The sequence below is a fragment of the Saccostrea echinata genome, unplaced genomic scaffold, assembly GCF_033153115.1.
Source record: "Saccostrea echinata isolate AGI-Se365-2 ecotype Australia unplaced genomic scaffold, CSIRO_AGI_Sech_v1 ptg000037l, whole genome shotgun sequence".
NCBI lineage: Eukaryota > Metazoa > Mollusca > Bivalvia > Ostreida > Ostreidae > Saccostrea > Saccostrea echinata.
The window spans coordinates 669,058-688,390 of record NW_026889786.1 but is presented as its reverse complement, the minus strand read 5'-3'; the positions used below and the strand labels follow the sequence as shown (position 1 = coordinate 688,390).

Sequence of the window (19,333 nt, the reverse complement as noted above, 5' to 3'; positions counted from 1 at the left end):
GAGATTTATGCGTACATTTATTGTTTATGCAAGTCGATACCAGGATGTACAAACAAGACAAATCAAACACGTTTCGAACAAAATTAAACATTGGTACAACACTGAAGATTGAACAAAACAAATTACAAAAAATGTGCTCGGCTTCATCTTTGATAATTTCAAGGTATATTTTGTAATGAATGTTACAAAACACGCCCAAATGTCTCTCCTTAGTGGATCAACAGCTTACTTGGCCGTCATCATTGTGACGAATTCTGAAAGAAAACAAAGATACTAGTACTTATTCAGTAAAAATGTTTAGGTCACACATCACTTTTAAAAATTTATTTTTGGTAAATAAAGAAGTGGAACCCTCTCTCTCTCAAAAAAAATTGTAAATTAATTTGCAATGGCCATATTGAATGTGAAAAACTACCATATTAAGAAAGGGTATGTTTATTAATTGCAAGAATGACTATTAACATAACTTATAACAATAAGAGTGCTTGCTTCGAACAACACCAAAGCGAATTGATACACTTTAGAATACACAAAAATGGCCAATAATAGTGCTCGACTCATGCGAAATATGCTTCTCTTTTTAGGATTTAGAAACTACAACAATTTACATGCAAGGTCTTTTATTTTGTATTTTACACCATTGACATATATATAATCCAAAAACTGCTGTTCAGAAATCTATCCTCATTTTTTGCTGTTGATTCTGATTGTACGTAAGTATTGTTCATTAATATGAAAAGTTTTCTGCATTCATTCCGAAAGTTGATGGCCAAGAAACCCACAAGGGTAGTAACTCTTCTGCGTTGTTGTATGATAACTTTATCATTTTTTTTAACTTGTTTATTTTTATAACAATCTGTTTGGGATACATTTGTCAGAATGGTTTTTTTTCATCAAGAGGCCTTGATGGTCCCCAGAGTATAATGAGTTTTATGGGGCTGTGACCAACTATGACCACCAGCAGGGATTGGGTCTCTTGACTCTTGTGCTAAAAATTTCACAAATATTGGTTGACTCCATTTACATCACTATAATTCATGAAGCTTTTCAAAGAGATGCTCAAAAGTCCTTTTTAACAAAAAAATATTTTAATGCATTTAAAATACATGACCAACATATCCCCCCCCCCCCCCCCGAGACTGAAACCTAGACATGCATTTCACAATTTGTCCAGAAGTGTAAAAGAAGGTTCAAGAAGACTACATTTAAATCCACCTTTCCTGAGGGAGGGGGCATGAATTTCTCATTTATTTTTCCTATTCATACATAGAATTGGTTGAAATTGATAGACGCTGAAAATGTTCAAAAGTTTACGAACAACTGACGGAACCTGATAGCAATAAGTTACGATCTAAAAAATAACAACCTTTCTTTATTAACGTATGTATGATTCTATTTATAAAACTAAAAGACGAAAAGTTCCATTCTTTTTAATCAAATTGCATTAGTAAACAAAGTTCTTACCAGGAGATAAAATTCCTTTGGTGTAAGGGGGAGGGGGTAGTTAATGCAAGTACTCACACTGACGTCGGCAAATTCACATAAATACATGAACATTCATATGAATAATCATAGGATAAAGTTCCTAATCATTTCTGTTTCTTTCATTTTTGCTAGAATTTTGGTTTCAGAAACTCAAAACCACGTTATTATCATGATCTGATGGGTAGGACGAGAAAAGGAATTACTAGTATTTTAATTTTTTCCTATAATTTTAACAACAGTATATTGTAATATATGGTAATTATTTCAGTGCAAAACTTAGCACTCGAATGAAATATATCATGTCGCATTATCATGTATTAAAGACGATAAATTCTAGCATTGTGATTTTTACAAGTTTTGACATATATCCAGACCTATGCGTTCTACAATAATGAGAGGAAATTTGTTATATTACATTAAAGAATCGATTATTTCTTGACCAAATTGAAACATTTTCATGTTTTACATCCTTGCGTGCATTTATTGGTGCTCCGCACGGATACTAAAATTAAGCAAAACTCATTTCAAATACTGAGAGATTCGTTTGGAGGAATTTTATTTGGTTAGGGCGGACTAGATTTATGACATAATTTTTTTTATTGGTCTAAATTGCAATAAAGCTTGTATGTAAAACCATCTTTGAATGATGATTGATGCAAGATCAATGTAAATCAAGATTTACTTAAAACGAACTTGTTACTATTAGATTGGGAAATGCATTCTATATCTACTGAAAAAAAATTGAACCTTTAGTTAATAATTTGAAACGTACTCAGTAATACAACTTCCATTTCAACTTGAAAACAAACTTCTAAAGTTGAATTTGAGTGAAAGAAAAATAACTGGCATTCCTTGCAGACAACAGTCCAGTGCGTTGTATTGACCCATAAGCATGCGCGTGCTGGTCAATTGTTAGTGTGCTTGAACCAAGTTAAGATATCCGTTCGCCTAAGCAGATATAGCATCTGATGACGTCATGATAAAAGGGAAAGGAATGGTGGCCAAAGGAAACGTCATTTTGACTGATTGGAAAACAAACCGGAAGCATACGTCCGGAAATCTGAAAAAGACAAGAATGAACGCACGTGCATGCATGTTATCAAAGTACATCTTCATAAAGAAGAAAGAGAATGAACAACAAAAATAAGAGACATTTGCATGAAACATAAGAGGGAGATAAGATTAAACAATTTTTTTTCCTTCAAAACAAAAGATACTTTATTGTGCTATATATAGAATTTCATCATACAGGAATATGTGATCAACTTTGCAATTATAAAATTCACAAAAGAGGCGTCATTTAAAGATACGAATCCATTCCAAATGAAAGAAGTGCATTTATTGCTGTCAAACGATACAAGCCAAGATGCAACATGACACAACTGTTTTTTGTTATTTTAAGATTTAATTTGCACTGTATGTGGTCATGATCTACGTTGTTCCTTGAAAGCATGTTTACTGTTTCGTGAAAATTGAAGAAGCAAGATGCAATGTCGAGAACATGCTTCATGCCGTACCTTCATAGTTGACCATCCCGTCCCCGTCAAGATCCGCCTCCCGAATCATTTCATCCACCTCTTCATCTGTCAGTTTTTCCCCTAAGTTGGTCATGACATGACGAAGTTCGGCAGCACTAATAAAACCGTTACCGTCCTTATCGAACACTCTGAAGGCTTCTCGAAGTTCTTCCTCACTATCTGTATCTTTCATTTTTCTTGCCATCATTAGGAGGAATTCTTCGAAGTCTATCGTGCCATTTCCTGCAGAAATATCAATCACTGCACACCAAGCACTAAGCATTTTCCTTAAAACTAATGTTCAATGCATTTAATATAGGATCTAAGATATAGATATCCGCTATACAACCTAATGGTGAAATTTCCACCATTTAAAAAATTAAAAATCTTGGGATAGAAAGAAAAAAAAACACAAATGAAGACAGATGCACTTTTATGAGCATTAGTTACTATAAGGACAAGGTCATTTTTTCTCTAATCCTTTTCTTCAAAACTGTGATCTCTTCATAATGAATTCTACGAAACTAAAGTTGTCCACGAAACAGTTTGTGTTTTAGAAAATCATACTAAAATTTGCGTTATGACAGTTCTATAATACGATATATCTCTGTTGCCTAATTCATTTGCATCAGAAATACATGTGCTTACAGTATTAAGACATGTGAAAATGTTAATCTATTCTTTTTAATGAAGAAACTGCAATAAATAAATAAATGAACAAATAATAAATAAAGAGTTGCTCATATGATTATAACAAACTCAGATTCAAGCATTATTTCAAGGAGATAAGTGACCATGTTATATATCGTGTGATCCATGTATAATCCTCCACAAGAAACAACGAAAAGCCATAAATCAACTTAAAGAAAGAATGTTACAGCTACGTGATGTTTATTCGTTGAAAAGACAATCGGAGGAAAAAATCCCTGTGGCTAATGAAAAGTCGAAGCTCTATAATTCTGAATTTACGTGGATCACACGATTGCGCAACAATCCTCCTTGTACACTACTCATTCGCAGCTAGTGAAACAATTTATCTCTTGAAGCCATGTTAATGTAAAAAAAAATGCTAACAAATTAACTTTTCCAGTCATTTCACTCTGAAATATGCCTTTTGAAAGCACTTACCGATCCCGCAGCAATTCGTTTGTATTGGTCCAAAATAAGCAATCGCTTGATTCGAAAAAGAAATGCATTTTAATTTATCTTCTTAATTAACTGAACGAACGAAGGAGGAATAGAGCAGAGAACAGCTAGTAACCAAAAAGTCAGTCCCTGGGATTTAACAGTATACTCTAGCAATACAGTTCTTATATTTACACAACAGAGCTGAGATTTTTTTTTATTATGGAATACATTTAAAAAAAGTACTTGAAAAGAAAAGAACTATTTTAAATTTGAAGATTTCCCTTGCAAAGACTGATCTCTTCAAGAAATAATAAACATATTCAAAATACAAATTGGATAATGATAAGGTTTTATGTAGACGTTCAGCATGACCCAATATCCAACAAGTGTTTGAAATTTTTCCGCGGCTTTAGGGGGAAAAGTTTCTCTTTTTTCTTTTCTAATTTATTTTAAAAATTTGTGGTACGTTCATACGGAAGCCGGTAGGTGCCAGGTAGAAAAATATTTTATCTGGCGGCCGCCAGAAAAATAACTGGCGGCCGCCAGAAAGTTATCTGGCGGCCGCCACATAATTTTCTGGCGGCCGCCAGATAAAAAGATCTGGCGGCCGCCACATAATTTCTTGCGGCCGCCAGATAATTATTTGGCGACCGCCAGATAACTTTCTGGCGGCCGCCAGATAAGTTTCTGGCGGCCGCCAGTTATTTTTCTGGCGGCCGCCAGATAATTATTTGGCGGCCGCCAGAAAGTTATCTGGCGGCCGCCAGATAAAATATTTTTTTTACCTGGCACCAACCGGCTTCCGTACGTTCAAGGGTAGCACGAAGCAAACATTATAATAACAAGTAATAGCTTTTGAAAAGCTTGCCTGACTAATCAATCAATATCTATGGAACGTTTATGCAGGAGAGGTGCTAAACGTTTCCGTCATCAAGGAGCGACATAGTTGCGATACTTCATTATACAAGATGTACAGTTGACTTTCTCAAATTTCATAACCAAATACTACAAATTAACGAATATCTGAGACATGCCACTATTTGGTCATTTATTAGTTAGCCCACGGGCTGACTAGTTACGTTGGGATGAAACTGCAAGTGCGCTATAGCGTAGATTATAATCAAAGGCGGATCCAGCACAGGCGCGCCGGGCGTGCGCCCCCCCCCCCCCCCCCCGTTTGAATTTTTTGTATGTAGAACTTATATGTTCATTATCCTAAAATCAAGGAAAAAACACCTCTTATTTGTAAGAATTCGTCATCTTCCGGGGGCGAATCAGAGCTTTGCTCTGGACCCACTGGGGTTTCAATACAGCCCCCCAGACCCCATGCCTTCTACTGCGCCCTCCCGTTATGAAATTCCTGGATCCGCCACTGATAATTCTGGGAAAATAGTTAGATGATTCGTTTTAAAGAAATTCATATTACATGTTCTCTCTCACTAGATGGCGCACTTCTTCATGGTCAGTGATAGATTGATGAGACGGCCTCTATTTATAGACTGGTCTGTTTTCCGTCGTAGTAAATTATGAACAGTTTTAACTGGGAAAGTTGTCTTGAAGTGTTTGAGACAAAAATGCTTCAATGCTACTCTAGAAATCAAAGTAAATAACCTTTACACTTTATCATGTTTATAGCTAGCGCAAAACAAGATACTAATAACCCCCCCCCCGGACAAAACTCACGCGATGATGTTCTTACTATATACATGTATTATAAATGAGCTTAAAATACATCTTTATATACAGTTTTGAAATTGTAAGTTTTTCTTTTCATTCGATTTCAGGACCTTTCTCATAATTAAAATAATGTGCTTTTTTATGAAATGAAAACCAGTACAGATATTGATGTCTTCTTCATTTTGCCGATTCTTTACTTAGAACCTCACGGGATTGAAGCCCATTCCGCTACGGGTACTGACCTACACTCTTGTCACTGTATTAAAAGGAAACCCTTGTTCCTCACAAAGCATGAAATAATATGCTACTCGCTGACTTTCTACGCTTTTTTAAAAAACCCTTACCTTGTAACGTACATTATTAATAAATGTAATGTTGAAAGGTGGAAAACAGAATCAAGAAGGGATGTCCCATTTACTGGGTGGAGGGAGTTTGTTTATGATTAGACTAGTCCACTTATGGAATAAATAGTAAGAATAATCAGCAAATTCATTGCTTTAGTGTTGCTTGTCCATATACAATGTGTTCTCTTAAAAAATGAGATAAAATTTACTGTTAATAAAAAATCTGGAGCTTAAGAATCATGTTAAAAGAATAAACTTTATTTCCATAGAAGTTATCACACCCATTCAATAGAACAACCCAAGAAAAAGGCGCGAAGATAATTTACATGTGACACTTGGCGCGAAATGATTGTGTCACCCCTTTTGTAGAAGGCAAATGGACTGATCCAGTAGTTTAGAAACGCAGAAAAAATGTTACACGGACATGTTCGTACAAAGAATCGCAAAGAATAAATATGTGCATGCAAAAAAATTGAAGGAATTAAACACATCATTATTTTGCATCAGTTATATGATTCTTTCTTCTACAAACTGTATTTGTTTAAATGCAGGTAACAAATTCCGACGTAAATCAGCTTGCAGAAAATCTAGTTCATTAAGAATGATCGCTTAGTTTCGGATCCCTGAAATATTAATCCTTATACTGCCTGACGCACGTGGCGTCAGGCAATAAACGAAGTAAATCTATTTTAAGAACCTGTTGCGATTGATAGTTTGTGTGGGAGTGTAATTTCGAAGTTAAAGGAGGACATGTCTATTTTGTATACTACATACATTTAATACAGTACATTTTAGACATTATAATATTAAAATATAGATATAAATTATAATGTTTGGCACCCTTCCCCCCAAAAAAGTAATAATCAAAAAAATATTTTAATCAGTCAATTTTAGAAAGACCTAAATATTAGGTGTATAGTACTTGTTTGTATTCCAAGGGTAACCCATGAAAGCCAACTAGTAGTTGTAGACTAGATGTTAAGGAAATATATACATACATATGAACTTAAAAATGTGGGATTAAGTTGACAACACAGGTACCTGAAATGTGGATCGATACACCCCCCCGACACACTTTAATAAAAAAAAATTAAGAGCGTATATTTTCTCAAAAATATAAAAAATTTCCCCGTCAATCACATCTGTATGTCGGTCTATGCAAGCAGATTGTACTTTTTCTTCGTTTAAAGAATGGCCTTGTAAAGTATAATGAAAATACATTGTACACGTGTATTTTAATTACCGGTATACCTTACAAGGCCATTCTCTAATCGTAAGAAAAAGAACCATCTGCTTGCATAGAACGACATACGGATGTAACTGACAGGGAAATTTGATATTTTTGAGAAAATATACGCTCTAACAGTTTTTTTTATTAAAGGGATGGGGGGTATCAATTCACACTTCAGGCACCTGTGGTTGACAACTCAGTGATCATAAAAATTAATTGCTCTCATGAAGAAAAGACACGTATCTATCTCTTGTCTGTATTCTACTGTATCTTTTTAGAATTTTAGACCTTGCGAAGATGGGAATAATATTGAAACTTTACCGGAGCTTTTTTGCTATCATGATGAAAATATAGAAATTAACAAAATATTGCAATGCAAAACATCTCACAGCATGCTAGAGACAAAATATCGTTAGGGACAAAATATCGTTACACATCTAGTTACTTTTTTTAGCTAAATTCTCTGCAGTTGCGAGGTTATAACAATTAAGCAGCAAATTTCATGAGACAGATCACTCAATATGTTTACTAGTATAAAATATGTCTGACAGCTCTTATTGCTTAAAAAAAAGAAAACTCTGCAGAATTGATAAGTGTTGTTGGTCTTCGAGCCAACAGAACACTATTTTTTTTTAAACTACTCTATCTTCTGAATCATATGGGATGTTTTGATTCCCACAGAAAAACATCTAAAACGGTACAGATCAAATCTCAATTAAAAATCCAAACATAACCTAAATTATTTGGAGGGTAGGACTGGTCGTAAGATGTTAAGAAGGAAAATTCACTATAGATCTGTCCCAGGAGGACTAATGCCCCCGCAAGGCACACATTAAAATAGCTTTTAAAAAGGTAGCTACCATTTTGTCAAAAATTATACTGCAAATTCCTATGTCCTGAATCTTGTGGAAATGTAATGATGGGAAGACGGCTGTAACACCTCTGGTCGTGAGCACTGGTTGTAATACCGTACTACTAAAATTCATCTTCCGTCAAAGCATCAAACTGACATGGCCCAAAAAAAATAACTTCTCAGTCATGTGACCATGACTTTATGCTACTCCTCCAATAAAAAAGTTTGCCTTTAGGATTTTACATTTTTGAGATACTTCTCTAAACTCTTTGATTTTGACTTTTGTCTTAATGACGCTTGATCAGAGTCATATCATATCATATCGAGTAATCACAATCAACCCTAAGGGCAATATGACCTTTGGAAATTATTCCATTTCTGGTCACAAGCTACCTTTCTATCAGATACAAACCTCCGAAGTTTCTGTGCTACAAAGCTATGCCAAGACAAGAATTTCACTCCTCTTGCCTTGTTCTTGTTTAAGAAGTTAAGCACAATGAAATCTTTAAAAAGTCATCACGTTGTCTCTAAATTTTTGACAAATCAATAAAAATACCAAGTGCACAAATTCAAAAGATATATATTAACTCTACAAAGTTTGAAAAAAAACTGAGTAGTTTCAAAGTCATCTCTGGACAAAAGTGCATACAGACAGACGGGCTTGGTGATTCCAGTATACCCTCCAAACTTCGTTTGCAGGGATATAAACTGTAGCTGTCATCGTTGTGACTTTTATTAATGAGATTCATATACTTATTGTAAATTACAACATAGAAGATGAATAGTGCAAGAAAAATGTATAATAAAAAGAAAAAAAAGGCTGCTTGAACAGTCATCTCTTTCTACGTGCATTCTTCTTGTATCATTCATCTTTATTGCATGCTTTTGAGGCAAGACATCTCATATTGCAGCCAAGCCACAGCGACTCATATAATTGAATAATGCGAGGATGGTTACAGCTTTCTTTCAGCAGAAACCTTTCTGATTTTGAAATGCTTAATTTTTAAATTCAATTCATAAACGAATTTTGCAATCTAAAATAATTTTACAATATCTGGAGATTTTTATTTAAATTCAAACAATATTTTATTAACTAAAGTAAATAGAATTCGGCACATTCTATTTTAGTCCTCTCCGTAGAGAATTTCTGCATATTTATTTCATCCCTCTCCCAAATGGAGAAAAAATGTTAAACTTTAAAGTTTTTTTTTAAAGTTAAATGGGCTGTAATTCTGCAACATACTGTTTTCGCCATACTAAGGTGCTATTAGTATTATAATTTTAAAGTGTGCAGTAAGAGCCAAAGAAAGAAATCGGGCACGATATCCTTACCATCTGCATCAACTTCGTTGATCATATCCTGCAGCTCAGCCTCGGTTGGATTTTGACCCAGACTGCGCATGACAGTACCTAGTTCACTGGTCGTGATGGTCCCATCGCCATCTTTGTCAAATAATGAAAACGCTTCTTTGAACTCTGCAATTTATAAGAATTGTATACAGATTAAAAGTTATGAACATAAATGTTAACATTATGATTTTTTTCCTAATTTTTTTGAAGTAATATTTTGTTGAATGCATTCAAATCTTCAGAATCATGATTGGAATATATATGATTTCTCACTTCAGGTCTTTCAAAGAGAAAGAGCTTTATATTTTTGCTTATTATAATAATTGTTGAGTTTTTGGAATGTACAGTTTTTAAAACGCTTCTTTTTTGGGGGGGAGGGGGGTTCTTGGTTGCAGATTATATCAATGACAAACAAGTTCAGAATCCATGGGCCATGGTAAGTCAAGACTTTTACAGTATAGGTTTAACCCAAGAAATTCATTTATGATTAAAATAAAATCAATACTGTAAAACAGGTCTAAATTTAATGCACCAGTGTACATTAAGAATGAACGATATTAAGCAAACACAATGGCAGTCTAAGTCTCGAAAGAAAAAGAAAATTGCACTATAAGAAGAGTACACGTATATTTTCAATACAAGTCTGCGGTCGGTTGTTTCTGTTTGGTTAATGAGTAGAATATATAATTTCTTCTCTACAAGAAGTATGTCTGAAATGTATTCATCAGACTGCGTACTGACCTACTCCGACGGTTTTTAAATTTGCTCTAAGCCTCTTGGCAATGTTTGAAATTTGGCAGCTTGCCGACCCAAAATAGACTTAATAGCAACAATAAAAGCTCCGTCATTCTATTTTTGAAATCCCTGTGTACTATGATATCATTTTCTATTTAACGCGGGCGAAAATGATAAAATCTAAAATAATTGATTTAAATAAAATTATGCCGGATCGAATAAGCAAATACTACGAGCTGTGATTCCAGGTTTTACCCTGCGTGCTAAACAGATACATGTAATTTGGTTTATCATAAAAAAAAATCGTTAATTTTCACGATTTTCTACAATTAATGGCCACATATAATATTTACTTATTGTTACTTGTGGAATGGGATGACTTCATTAAACGGCATATTGTTGCTCTAATGGCTCAGGCGTTTTACCAAGCTCATTAGCTTTTATACGAGGAACAAAAAAATGGCTGACTCTATTACCGGTGCTTCTCTGCACCTACTCTACATGTACCTGCTATTTGTTCGTCTGTCAAGGTAATAATCTGCTCCGTCTGAAAAGAGAAAACAAGGCGTTTATGAACCATTAGATTTACAACCTATAACCTGTTCTAAGAGACAATCTGACATTCTTAAAAGAATACACTGACAGCTTTAATAATACACAATAATTGATACTCTTTAAAAAAGAGTTTGACAATAAAAAAGAATGAAAAATAACAATAAATGCTATTTGAAAAAAAAAGTCTGACAAAAAAAATGCACAGAGGCATCACGTTGGTTGAAAGGGAGTTGTGAAAACTGCAATTTAATGAGAGCTGTTATTTGATCAAGTTTTACTTTATTTCTTTTTTGACGATGCCATGAAAGCATCAATAAGGCATCTTGAAAAAAAAAACGTAAAATAAGATTAACTTTGATTAAAAATACAATTTTTCACAACGTAGACTTTAAATGATAGAAATCAGCGAGTATTTCTCAATGTTTGATTCTTTCTCTATTCTACAGCATACATAATTAAACAGTGAATAAAATCTTTCGTGTGATTAGCTGTTTTCCGAAAATATAAAGCATTATTGATCAACACTTTATGCGTGTTCCTCTTTGGGAACCTTGTGGTTAGTGCCACTTCATAGAAAATGAGCTAAGAGCAGACACGAAGGCTTAAACCAAATACATGTGTGGTCATCGCTTTGAAATACCAACTTTTGAAATATGATTTGTACATAAAGAAAACAATATATACCAGTTTATCATTCTCAATTTGTTCCCTCCTCGGACTTTTTCTATAGAATACATTATTTCTTGAGACTACCCATAAAACTAATCGAACACAATTACATGCATTTCTTTACTTTAAAGTAGTATTCTTTTGATGTAGCTAATCCAGTCTGCTTGCTCAGATATGTTATACGAGTGTGTGTTCTGATTAATGAGAGAAGATTGACTACAAGCTGCTGAAGATTACCAACATACCAGAGGTATCGAATTACATTCTAATGATTGTATGTTTTGCTCACTTCGTGCATGATCACACCCTCTTAATCACGACTTAAATAAATAAAAAATGTTGAAGAGTCGAAAAGAAGTATATTATTTTTGAATTTTAATCTAAGTCATCGGTTTCTTCTTTAAGATAAGCTGAAATTACTGTGAATTAGATTAAATTTTCAAATGGGGTCGAGGACACTAATAAAAGCATAGGGGGAGACGGGAAGTATTGCGTATTTCAAATACTCACCATGTCAACGGCTGACGGAACAAAACTCCGTTCTTTCTACTTCGATGATGTAGTCTATATTTAATAATTATATAAACAAAAATTTCTTCTCCGACGATCGGTCACACATAGGGTACATTCCCAGTCCTCCTTAGTCAAAGCAGTGTTCTATAGGGGAAAAAAATCCAAGAAAGATAACTCTTTATCTTCAATTTTTTTTCTCACAAGTCTAATAATGATGATAGGCAATTTTCATCAAAAAGCACTGAAAATCCCAAGCTCTCTACACAAGAAGAGAAGAAGCGGCGTTAGTGATCACCTACATGAGGGATACCGTGAAGAACCCCTATATCAGATTGCGTCCTCGTTGCCACCAAAATCTCCCTCGTGTAGCATTGCGGCACTCACCATCTGAAAGATATTATCGCCAGTACCTATCTACAAATGGCGCCCAGTAATTACACGAGTAATATCTGTACTACGGGAAATCTGTCCTTGCGATGGTTCTAATTTGTTGAAAAAGAAGAGTATTTAACACACGTCGTCAGTGAATCTAGATATTTAAATAGAATCAACCAATGGAGTGAAGGAAAATCGATGATACTTTCTTTTTACTCTCTTTTTCTCTAACATTCCTCAAATATTACAATAACAAGATAAACAGACAGTGGTATGAAAACCTTCCTGTTTTATGGTATTACTCACTTTCCTACAATGATTATTACGTATAACTAACTGTAAAATGCGTTATTTTTTTCTACCCATTAAATTTTTCATTTTCTTGAGATATTAATTTTTTACATTATAATGCAAGATGTTTTCGATCTTGATCTCATTTTTTAAAGCAAACCCTACATTGAATGTCAAATACAAGTGCATTGCTCTATTTTTAATGTCAAACAAGACGTGGATATTTCATCAGATTCAAGAAAAGTTTTACTAATATTACTCACATTGTAACATCTACATGCTGCACCTAAAGTCATCCGCATGCAACCGCTTTAAGATACTTTTGGCTGCTTCTACTGAAAGCTAGAATAAATCTACGTTGGATCAATTTAAAAACATTCATTTGTCATTATGCATTTGATGAGGGGCCAATATCTGTTTCAATTAATTCATAAAACATATCATGGACATTTTTTTTTTCAAATATTTGAAATAAAATCTTATACATTATTTCTATTCATTTTAAAAGCTATATCAATTTTGGATATCATTTTTTCCTTTTCTTTTTGTCTCTAACAGACTTTTTTTTCTCCAGATTTTCGAGACCTTGATATTTCAATTATTTTTTATTTCAAAAAAGGACGGACGGACATATTTTTCTATAAATATGATATATTTCTAGGTAGATATATGCGTACATATGTTTCATATTATCTTTTGACAACTGCGAGTGTTAACATCTCAAAATTTCCGTTTATCAAATTAACCCCGATGAATGAAAAAGCATCCTGACACGTAAAATTATATAATTATTGCTTATTTATGGCCACCAAGGATATTTGTAATCTGCCGCAGCTGTTCTATAAATATGATCGAGACACTCACGTGATCTGCGATCCGTAAATGGCATATGGGAAGAAGAAGAGATCGGGTTCCAAGACAACTCGGCTACGCATGCGTATTTTCTTTCGCAGCAGACGATTTCCAGTGAGAAAGAAAAATAAAAATTTGCTAATCTGAGCTCGGAGATATTAGAATCAAGATGGTGAGTAGAAGTCTTATTTTCAAGAGTTATATTTAGTTTTCCGAACGGTTCGTTAATTTGAAAAAAAAAAAATTAAGTATAGAGTAACTAATAACATATCATATATTTTTTACAGTCGGAATTCAAGATATCTGAAAAGCAATATACTGGTAAGTTAATTAATCATACGTGCCTAAACTGCATCAGCCTCCTTCTATATCTGATAAACTTGTCGAGATGTAGACGTATATCACCTTTTTAATATGTCTACATTCTTCAAAATTAAACTGAACATTGTGATATTTTACATACTTTAAGTCTTTATAAAAGTTCTTTTTTTTGTAGTATAAAATTATCGTAACTTTATTAATTACAATCATGAATGATCTCGAAATTCATCTATCTACATGCGCAGCCAAATATGGCGACTGCACGTACTCACGGTGTACAAGTCAATCAGAGTGCTATCCGCACAGACTTGCTGCCTCATCCTGTTTAGATCTGTTTCTCTGCAAGTGAATAAACATTCATCTGGCGCAAGATTATTTGCAAAGTTTATTAATCGAGCATCCTTTTAATTCAAATTTCAGTGTAGGTGCCATATGTTAGGGTGAACATTTTTTTTTCTGCAGCAGAGAATGTCTTAAAAAAGTAAAGAAAAATAAATCACGTCCAGCGATCATGTAGATAAACTTCATCTTCACTTAGTACCTGTAATTAACTTAGAACGCATCGATAGGTTAATGTAGAACATGTGCTGCATGTGTACAAAATGCACGTGAAATTGAACGAGTCAGAAAGACTTCTCAAATTGTAACGCAAATAAAGCAAACAATATCCTATCGTGGTTTCAATTTTTCCTGCACGAATGAATATGTATATCTGGTGATACTGGTTTTACTGTGTGTTTAATTAGATAAGCAAATGGTTTAAATTGTACTATACATTGTATTTACAAAGCCAGATTGGTACCATCACTAAAATTAGTTACGAAAGCACTTGTTCTTATAAAACCTTGCCAAAGCTCAAATATAACAAAAAGCAAATTCTCTAAACATGTTGGAATGTTCCTATTGCAGATGCACACAATACTTTTAACCTTTTCGACAAAAAGGGCGATGGTCGGGTATCAACAAAAGAGCTGGAAAAAGTCTTCAAAAGTTTAGCCCTTCAAATTAATGACGAACAGCTGAAAGAATGGGCTGACGAAATGGACGAGGAAGGTACGGCTATTGGTATATTTTCAATGTGAGAAATATCACTGTTTTCAATGTCGTTTGCGTATGGTTTAGAAAAAAAATAGTTATCCATCAAAGAGTACCGTAAATGATAATTATTTTTGTAACTTTGAACGAAATCAATTCGATGTTTATTTCACCCCATGTGTTTCGAAATTTCATAATCTCCAAACAAGTTCTTATCAATATAAAGAATTCTGGATTTGTTGTGAGTCCAGACCACTCGAATCACCGCATGACGTTTCGCGGTTTATTAACAAAATTATGTTAATCAACAGTAGTGACTTTGTGCGATATTATAAGATTTGACGTTAGGCTGCGATTGGTTCTATGTAGATAAGATCAAAACACTGACCGAATTTTTGAAAGAGTACACTCCGTATACAAATTGAAACATTTTTGATATACATCCACACTGAAGTCAAACACTATGCCTTCACAGACTTGGTTTCATACAAGTCGATCTACAAATCAATCTTACCTTCCTCGATAGTTTATCATCTTCTTATCATCTGATCAAGACAAAGCTCTAGTTATCCTTTACTTTCCAAAGAAAGTAATCGAGTCCCAGTTACATACAATGATACTGATTTTTTTCCTTGTTTTTGAGTATATTAATGGTATGTGAACTTTCAGGTGAAGTTATTTTAAGTAAAAATACAGAGCAGATTTAACAACTTACTATTATAATAACTTAAATGTGGTCTGTTGTAAATAAATACTAATTTATAGAAATAATTACTGACAGAAACCTCCTTCAGACGGTTTGGCTTTGATACCAATTCATTGTTTAAAAGATATAAAAACTACAAGTCTCGGAAGAGAATAAGCTCTACTGATTTAAGTAATGAAATATAAGTCTCAGAGAAAATGTATATTTATATTTCAATTAACATCTCTATAATATTTACATTTTACCCTGAAAAATTTAAAAAAAAACTTTCTTTAAATTCAATAGAAAAAGCAGAAGGTAAATTTTTATTACCTTTCCCTTCAAAATATTTTTAGCGATTTTTTTTCTCTCTACATTTTGTAACCCCAACGCAAAATTCGAATTAAACAAATATTAATAGTGTTAGCATACTAGTAATAGTGAGCATTATATATTTAATGCAGTCTTCATTCTACAAGATAAATTCCGATCTGACAGAAGTAATATTGAGAAATAATTACTAGTACATTTACATTCTCACTTTGAATAAGCTCCTTAGTGAGTCCTTTGACCAGTGCAGCAATACCACTCCGAAAAGATGTTGATTGATCAGTGAGAAAGTCCTAGGAATCTGGTTTTTATATTTATTGCTTATACTCCAAATCATTACCTATGTTTGTTTTACTTCATTGTATTTCCGAAAAAAGATAAGCTTCTGCATATGGATTATATATTGTGATAATTAATCGTTCAATATGATTTTAAAAGATTTCATTTAGATTGAATTATATTTTCCAAAATGGTGTGTTCTATTTTGCATAATATGTAATTTTTACAAACATAAGATTAACAAAAATATTTTTTTTTCCAGCTGAAGGATATCTGAATTGGGATCAGTTCAAAGTTTTGTTCGAACGTAAAATAAGGATGGACGAGGACGAGAGAGAACTTCGAGAAGCGTTTAGGGTACTAGACAAGGGAAATAAGGGAACAATTCCGGTAGAAGATCTACGATGGATTTTAAAATCAATAGGAGACGATTTCACGGAAGAGGAATTAGATGATATGATTGCAGAAACCGACACAGATGGTTCCGGAACTGTTGATTATGAAGGTATATATTTTATTGAATTCAACAGACAAATGAGTTTTAAAAAAATAAGACGAATACGTTTACGGTATTGCGCTAATTTTCAGTATTGATTAGTGGATTGCTAGTTGTGTTCCGTTGCATTTAAAGACTGCTGTGTTTGTAGTTCAGACTCTAAGCCTACTATCTAGAAAGAGATTAAGTGATTCTTGTATCCGTCATCTTTATATGTAATATCCTTTGGTAGAGTAGACAAATTGTTGGTGTACTTGAACCCTCAAAACTTTCGAACAACCTTATTGCACATGGTGATGTTCCTATTTTATTTTTTGTACAGATTTGTTTTGGAATGTAACTTAGTGTCGTAATGCATGACTATTATGTAGTATATGAGTTTTTGTTTTTTCCAGAATTCAAAGCCTTGATGACCTCTGAATGAGAGTTGGATACAGTTTTCGTCCTTTTTGCATCAGGCAACACAAATCTATCGTACGCTCGCGTCCCATTCGTCAGCTTGCTGTTTGCAATATTTTTGAAGGAATTTACATCCATATGAATAAAAAACAAAAATACACGTCCAGCTCCTGACGAATTTGGATCATTTTTGGCAAGAAATTGCGGCGTACCCTAGCCTTTTCATTTTTGCAGTTTTATTGTGAACTGATCATAAACGTCTTCCTATCATTCCATATTGTTTTAACACATGCGCACTAACCTGCTTGTAAAGATAAAAAAGATAATAAATATATGCAGAGGAGTAGTTCTAACATTTGTGTGTTTTATGTATCTTTTTGTTGCTGTTACGCTCGATGATTTTGCGCATTGCTATTGTTACGAATTATTTCAGCTTTTTTATGATAACTCTTCTTATATCATTTCCAGAATTCTTAAAACTGATGATGGGCGATTAAATATGCTGATTAAAGACTTTATTTTGACCGACTAATCACCACCGTTGTGCAGGGGAACACGCCTCTAGGAATTGCACTTTCCTTACCAACACTTGCAGTTGAAATATCAACTTTCCAATTGTCACTCACATTTCTTTCTCTCATTGCGTCATGCACAATGCTTGTTTTCGATCTATTTGACAACTTGTTTTTAAACCCTAATGGCAGTGATATTTCAACTGATGTAAATACCATTGTAAGCACGCTTGTTTGCTTTGCACCTTTTTTTGCTTTGATTTCACAGGTAGTTTGGTTTTTTTTTAAATAAATTGTTGACCTTTACGTTGAAAGGTCAAACCGGACTTCCCCGCCATGTATCTGGAATCCATATTCACATCATGCATGATTGGTTTCAAAGTGACAAGTGAAACCTCTGGAACCTTCCATTGTGAAATACTAACTTAACGTTCAAATAGTTCACGATCCCATTATACTTGAATATGTGTAAAAAATTATTAAATATAGATCTTTGAATGGTTTTTCAATTGAAGTGTATATATGTGTAGTTTTTGTATGAATGAAAATCGTTATGCAAACATACTTAATTTTCCACTAATAAAAATTGTTACTTCCTTCAAAATGTCAGTGTTATTCATTTGCTTCATTTTTTCAGCCTTATAAACTAACTTTTAATTCATACTTAACATCTTTCAAAAATCAAATTTGTAATTTCCATTCCAGTCACCTCAAACTTTCAATTTTTGAAATGTGTTTTTTTCTCCAAAGAGAGTATAGCAATTGACTTGATCTGAACTTTTGACATCAAGTGAGATTAAAATTAAATCTATAATTCGAAATCCACGTTCCTTTTTTAAGAAACTTTATTTCATGAAAGAAACAATATGATTTCAGTAATTAACATATCCAATTTTTGTTTCAAGTATATTGTTTAATGATTTACTATGAATTCCATATTAAATAACATCGGGATAAACTTAAGGTATTCAATGTATAACGAAGGGATATTGAACAGTTTTGAATCACTTTAAACTTTAGTTAAATATGCAATGCTAGATAACGATGAAAGTGAAATGAACCAAATTCACATGACTGATAATATATAAGAAGCAGGCCATTTTGCACCTTAAACGTTTTTTGAAGAGTAATATACCCTTGATGAAAAGAAGAAATTTTTAATTTTGTCAAAATACCAGTGGTTAAATTAATTTTTTACAATATCTTGATAAACACTTGCGCTGCCCATAGACTTCAATGTAAATTTCAAGGTGCAATTAATTGGACAATGATCAAAATTTTGTAAATTCCTTTTGTGGAGTATCTTTATTTAATAACACCTTCAAAATGCTACCATGATTAAAAAATCGGACCATTCATTGATTAGGTACAAATTACCTTAAATGTAAAGAAAATTCTTATTGCAAGTGATCAAACCGTCTCAAGATTAACCCTGTACCTCTGAATGTAGTGTTTATAAAGTGTATCAATGTAGAACAACTAAAATATTGACATAACGTGTCCAGGGGCTTCTTTATTTGCCAATTATATCATTTGGAGAGTCTGGTGATGCAACTGAAAAATGATAGACAGAATGTATCTATTCTTTACTTACCCAAGATATTATCGATTATTAATTTTCAAACAGGAGTTAAAACGGACATTAATCATTTCCAACTTCTGATTGAAAATTAATAAACGATAATACCAATGGAAGTGTCT

General features: G+C 33.3%; 2 protein-coding genes across 5 annotated transcripts; one reads left to right on the top strand and one right to left on the bottom strand.

Annotated features, from left to right (window-relative positions):
- Positions 1-12,544, bottom strand: LOC133200128 (calmodulin-A-like). Of its 3 annotated transcripts, XM_061335876.1 has the most exons (7): positions 12,357-12,544; positions 12,055-12,201; positions 10,828-10,867; positions 9,568-9,711; positions 3,003-3,245; positions 2,525-2,545; positions 1-254 (listed from the first exon to the last, which is right to left on the bottom strand). In XM_061335876.1, exons 2-7 carry the CDS (start codon positions 12,055-12,057, stop codon positions 226-228), a joined length of 480 nt encoding a protein of 159 aa, XP_061191860.1. In that variant the 5' UTR covers positions 12,058-12,201; positions 12,357-12,544; the 3' UTR covers positions 1-225. The 3 variants fall into 3 exon arrangements, with proteins under 3 accessions (XP_061191860.1, XP_061191859.1, XP_061191861.1); XM_061335875.1 differs by having other exon boundaries at positions 12,055-12,544; XM_061335877.1 differs by lacking the exon at positions 2,525-2,545 and having other exon boundaries at positions 12,055-12,538.
- A 1,075-nt stretch (positions 12,545-13,619) lies between these two features.
- On the top strand, positions 13,620-18,236 carry LOC133200129 (troponin C-like). 2 transcript variants are annotated; one of them, XM_061335879.1, is made up of 5 exons: positions 13,620-13,747; positions 13,863-13,896; positions 14,806-14,949; positions 16,488-16,730; positions 17,589-18,236. In XM_061335879.1, exons 1-5 carry the CDS (start codon positions 13,745-13,747, stop codon positions 17,615-17,617), a joined length of 453 nt encoding a protein of 150 aa, XP_061191863.1. In that variant the 5' UTR covers positions 13,620-13,744; the 3' UTR covers positions 17,618-18,236. The 2 variants fall into 2 exon arrangements, with proteins under 2 accessions (XP_061191863.1, XP_061191862.1); XM_061335878.1 differs by having other exon boundaries at positions 17,117-18,236.
- The last annotated feature ends 1,097 nt before the right edge of the window (positions 18,237-19,333 follow it).

Coding starts and splice junctions, on each gene's coding strand:
- LOC133200128 (XM_061335875.1), bottom strand. Junction 9,712..10,827: donor GACAGACGAACAAATAGCAG/GTACATGTAGAG, acceptor TATAAATTGCAG/AGTTCAAAGAAGCGTTTTCA. Junction 3,246..9,567: donor CAACGAAGTTGATGCAGATG/GTAAGGATATCG, acceptor ATATTTCTGCAG/GAAATGGCACGATAGACTTC.
- LOC133200129 (XM_061335879.1), top strand. Junction 13,897..14,805: donor ATCTGAAAAGCAATATACTG/GTAAGTTAATTA, acceptor TTCCTATTGCAG/ATGCACACAATACTTTTAAC. Junction 16,731..17,588: donor CGGAACTGTTGATTATGAAG/GTATATATTTTA, acceptor TATCATTTCCAG/AATTCTTAAAACTGATGATG.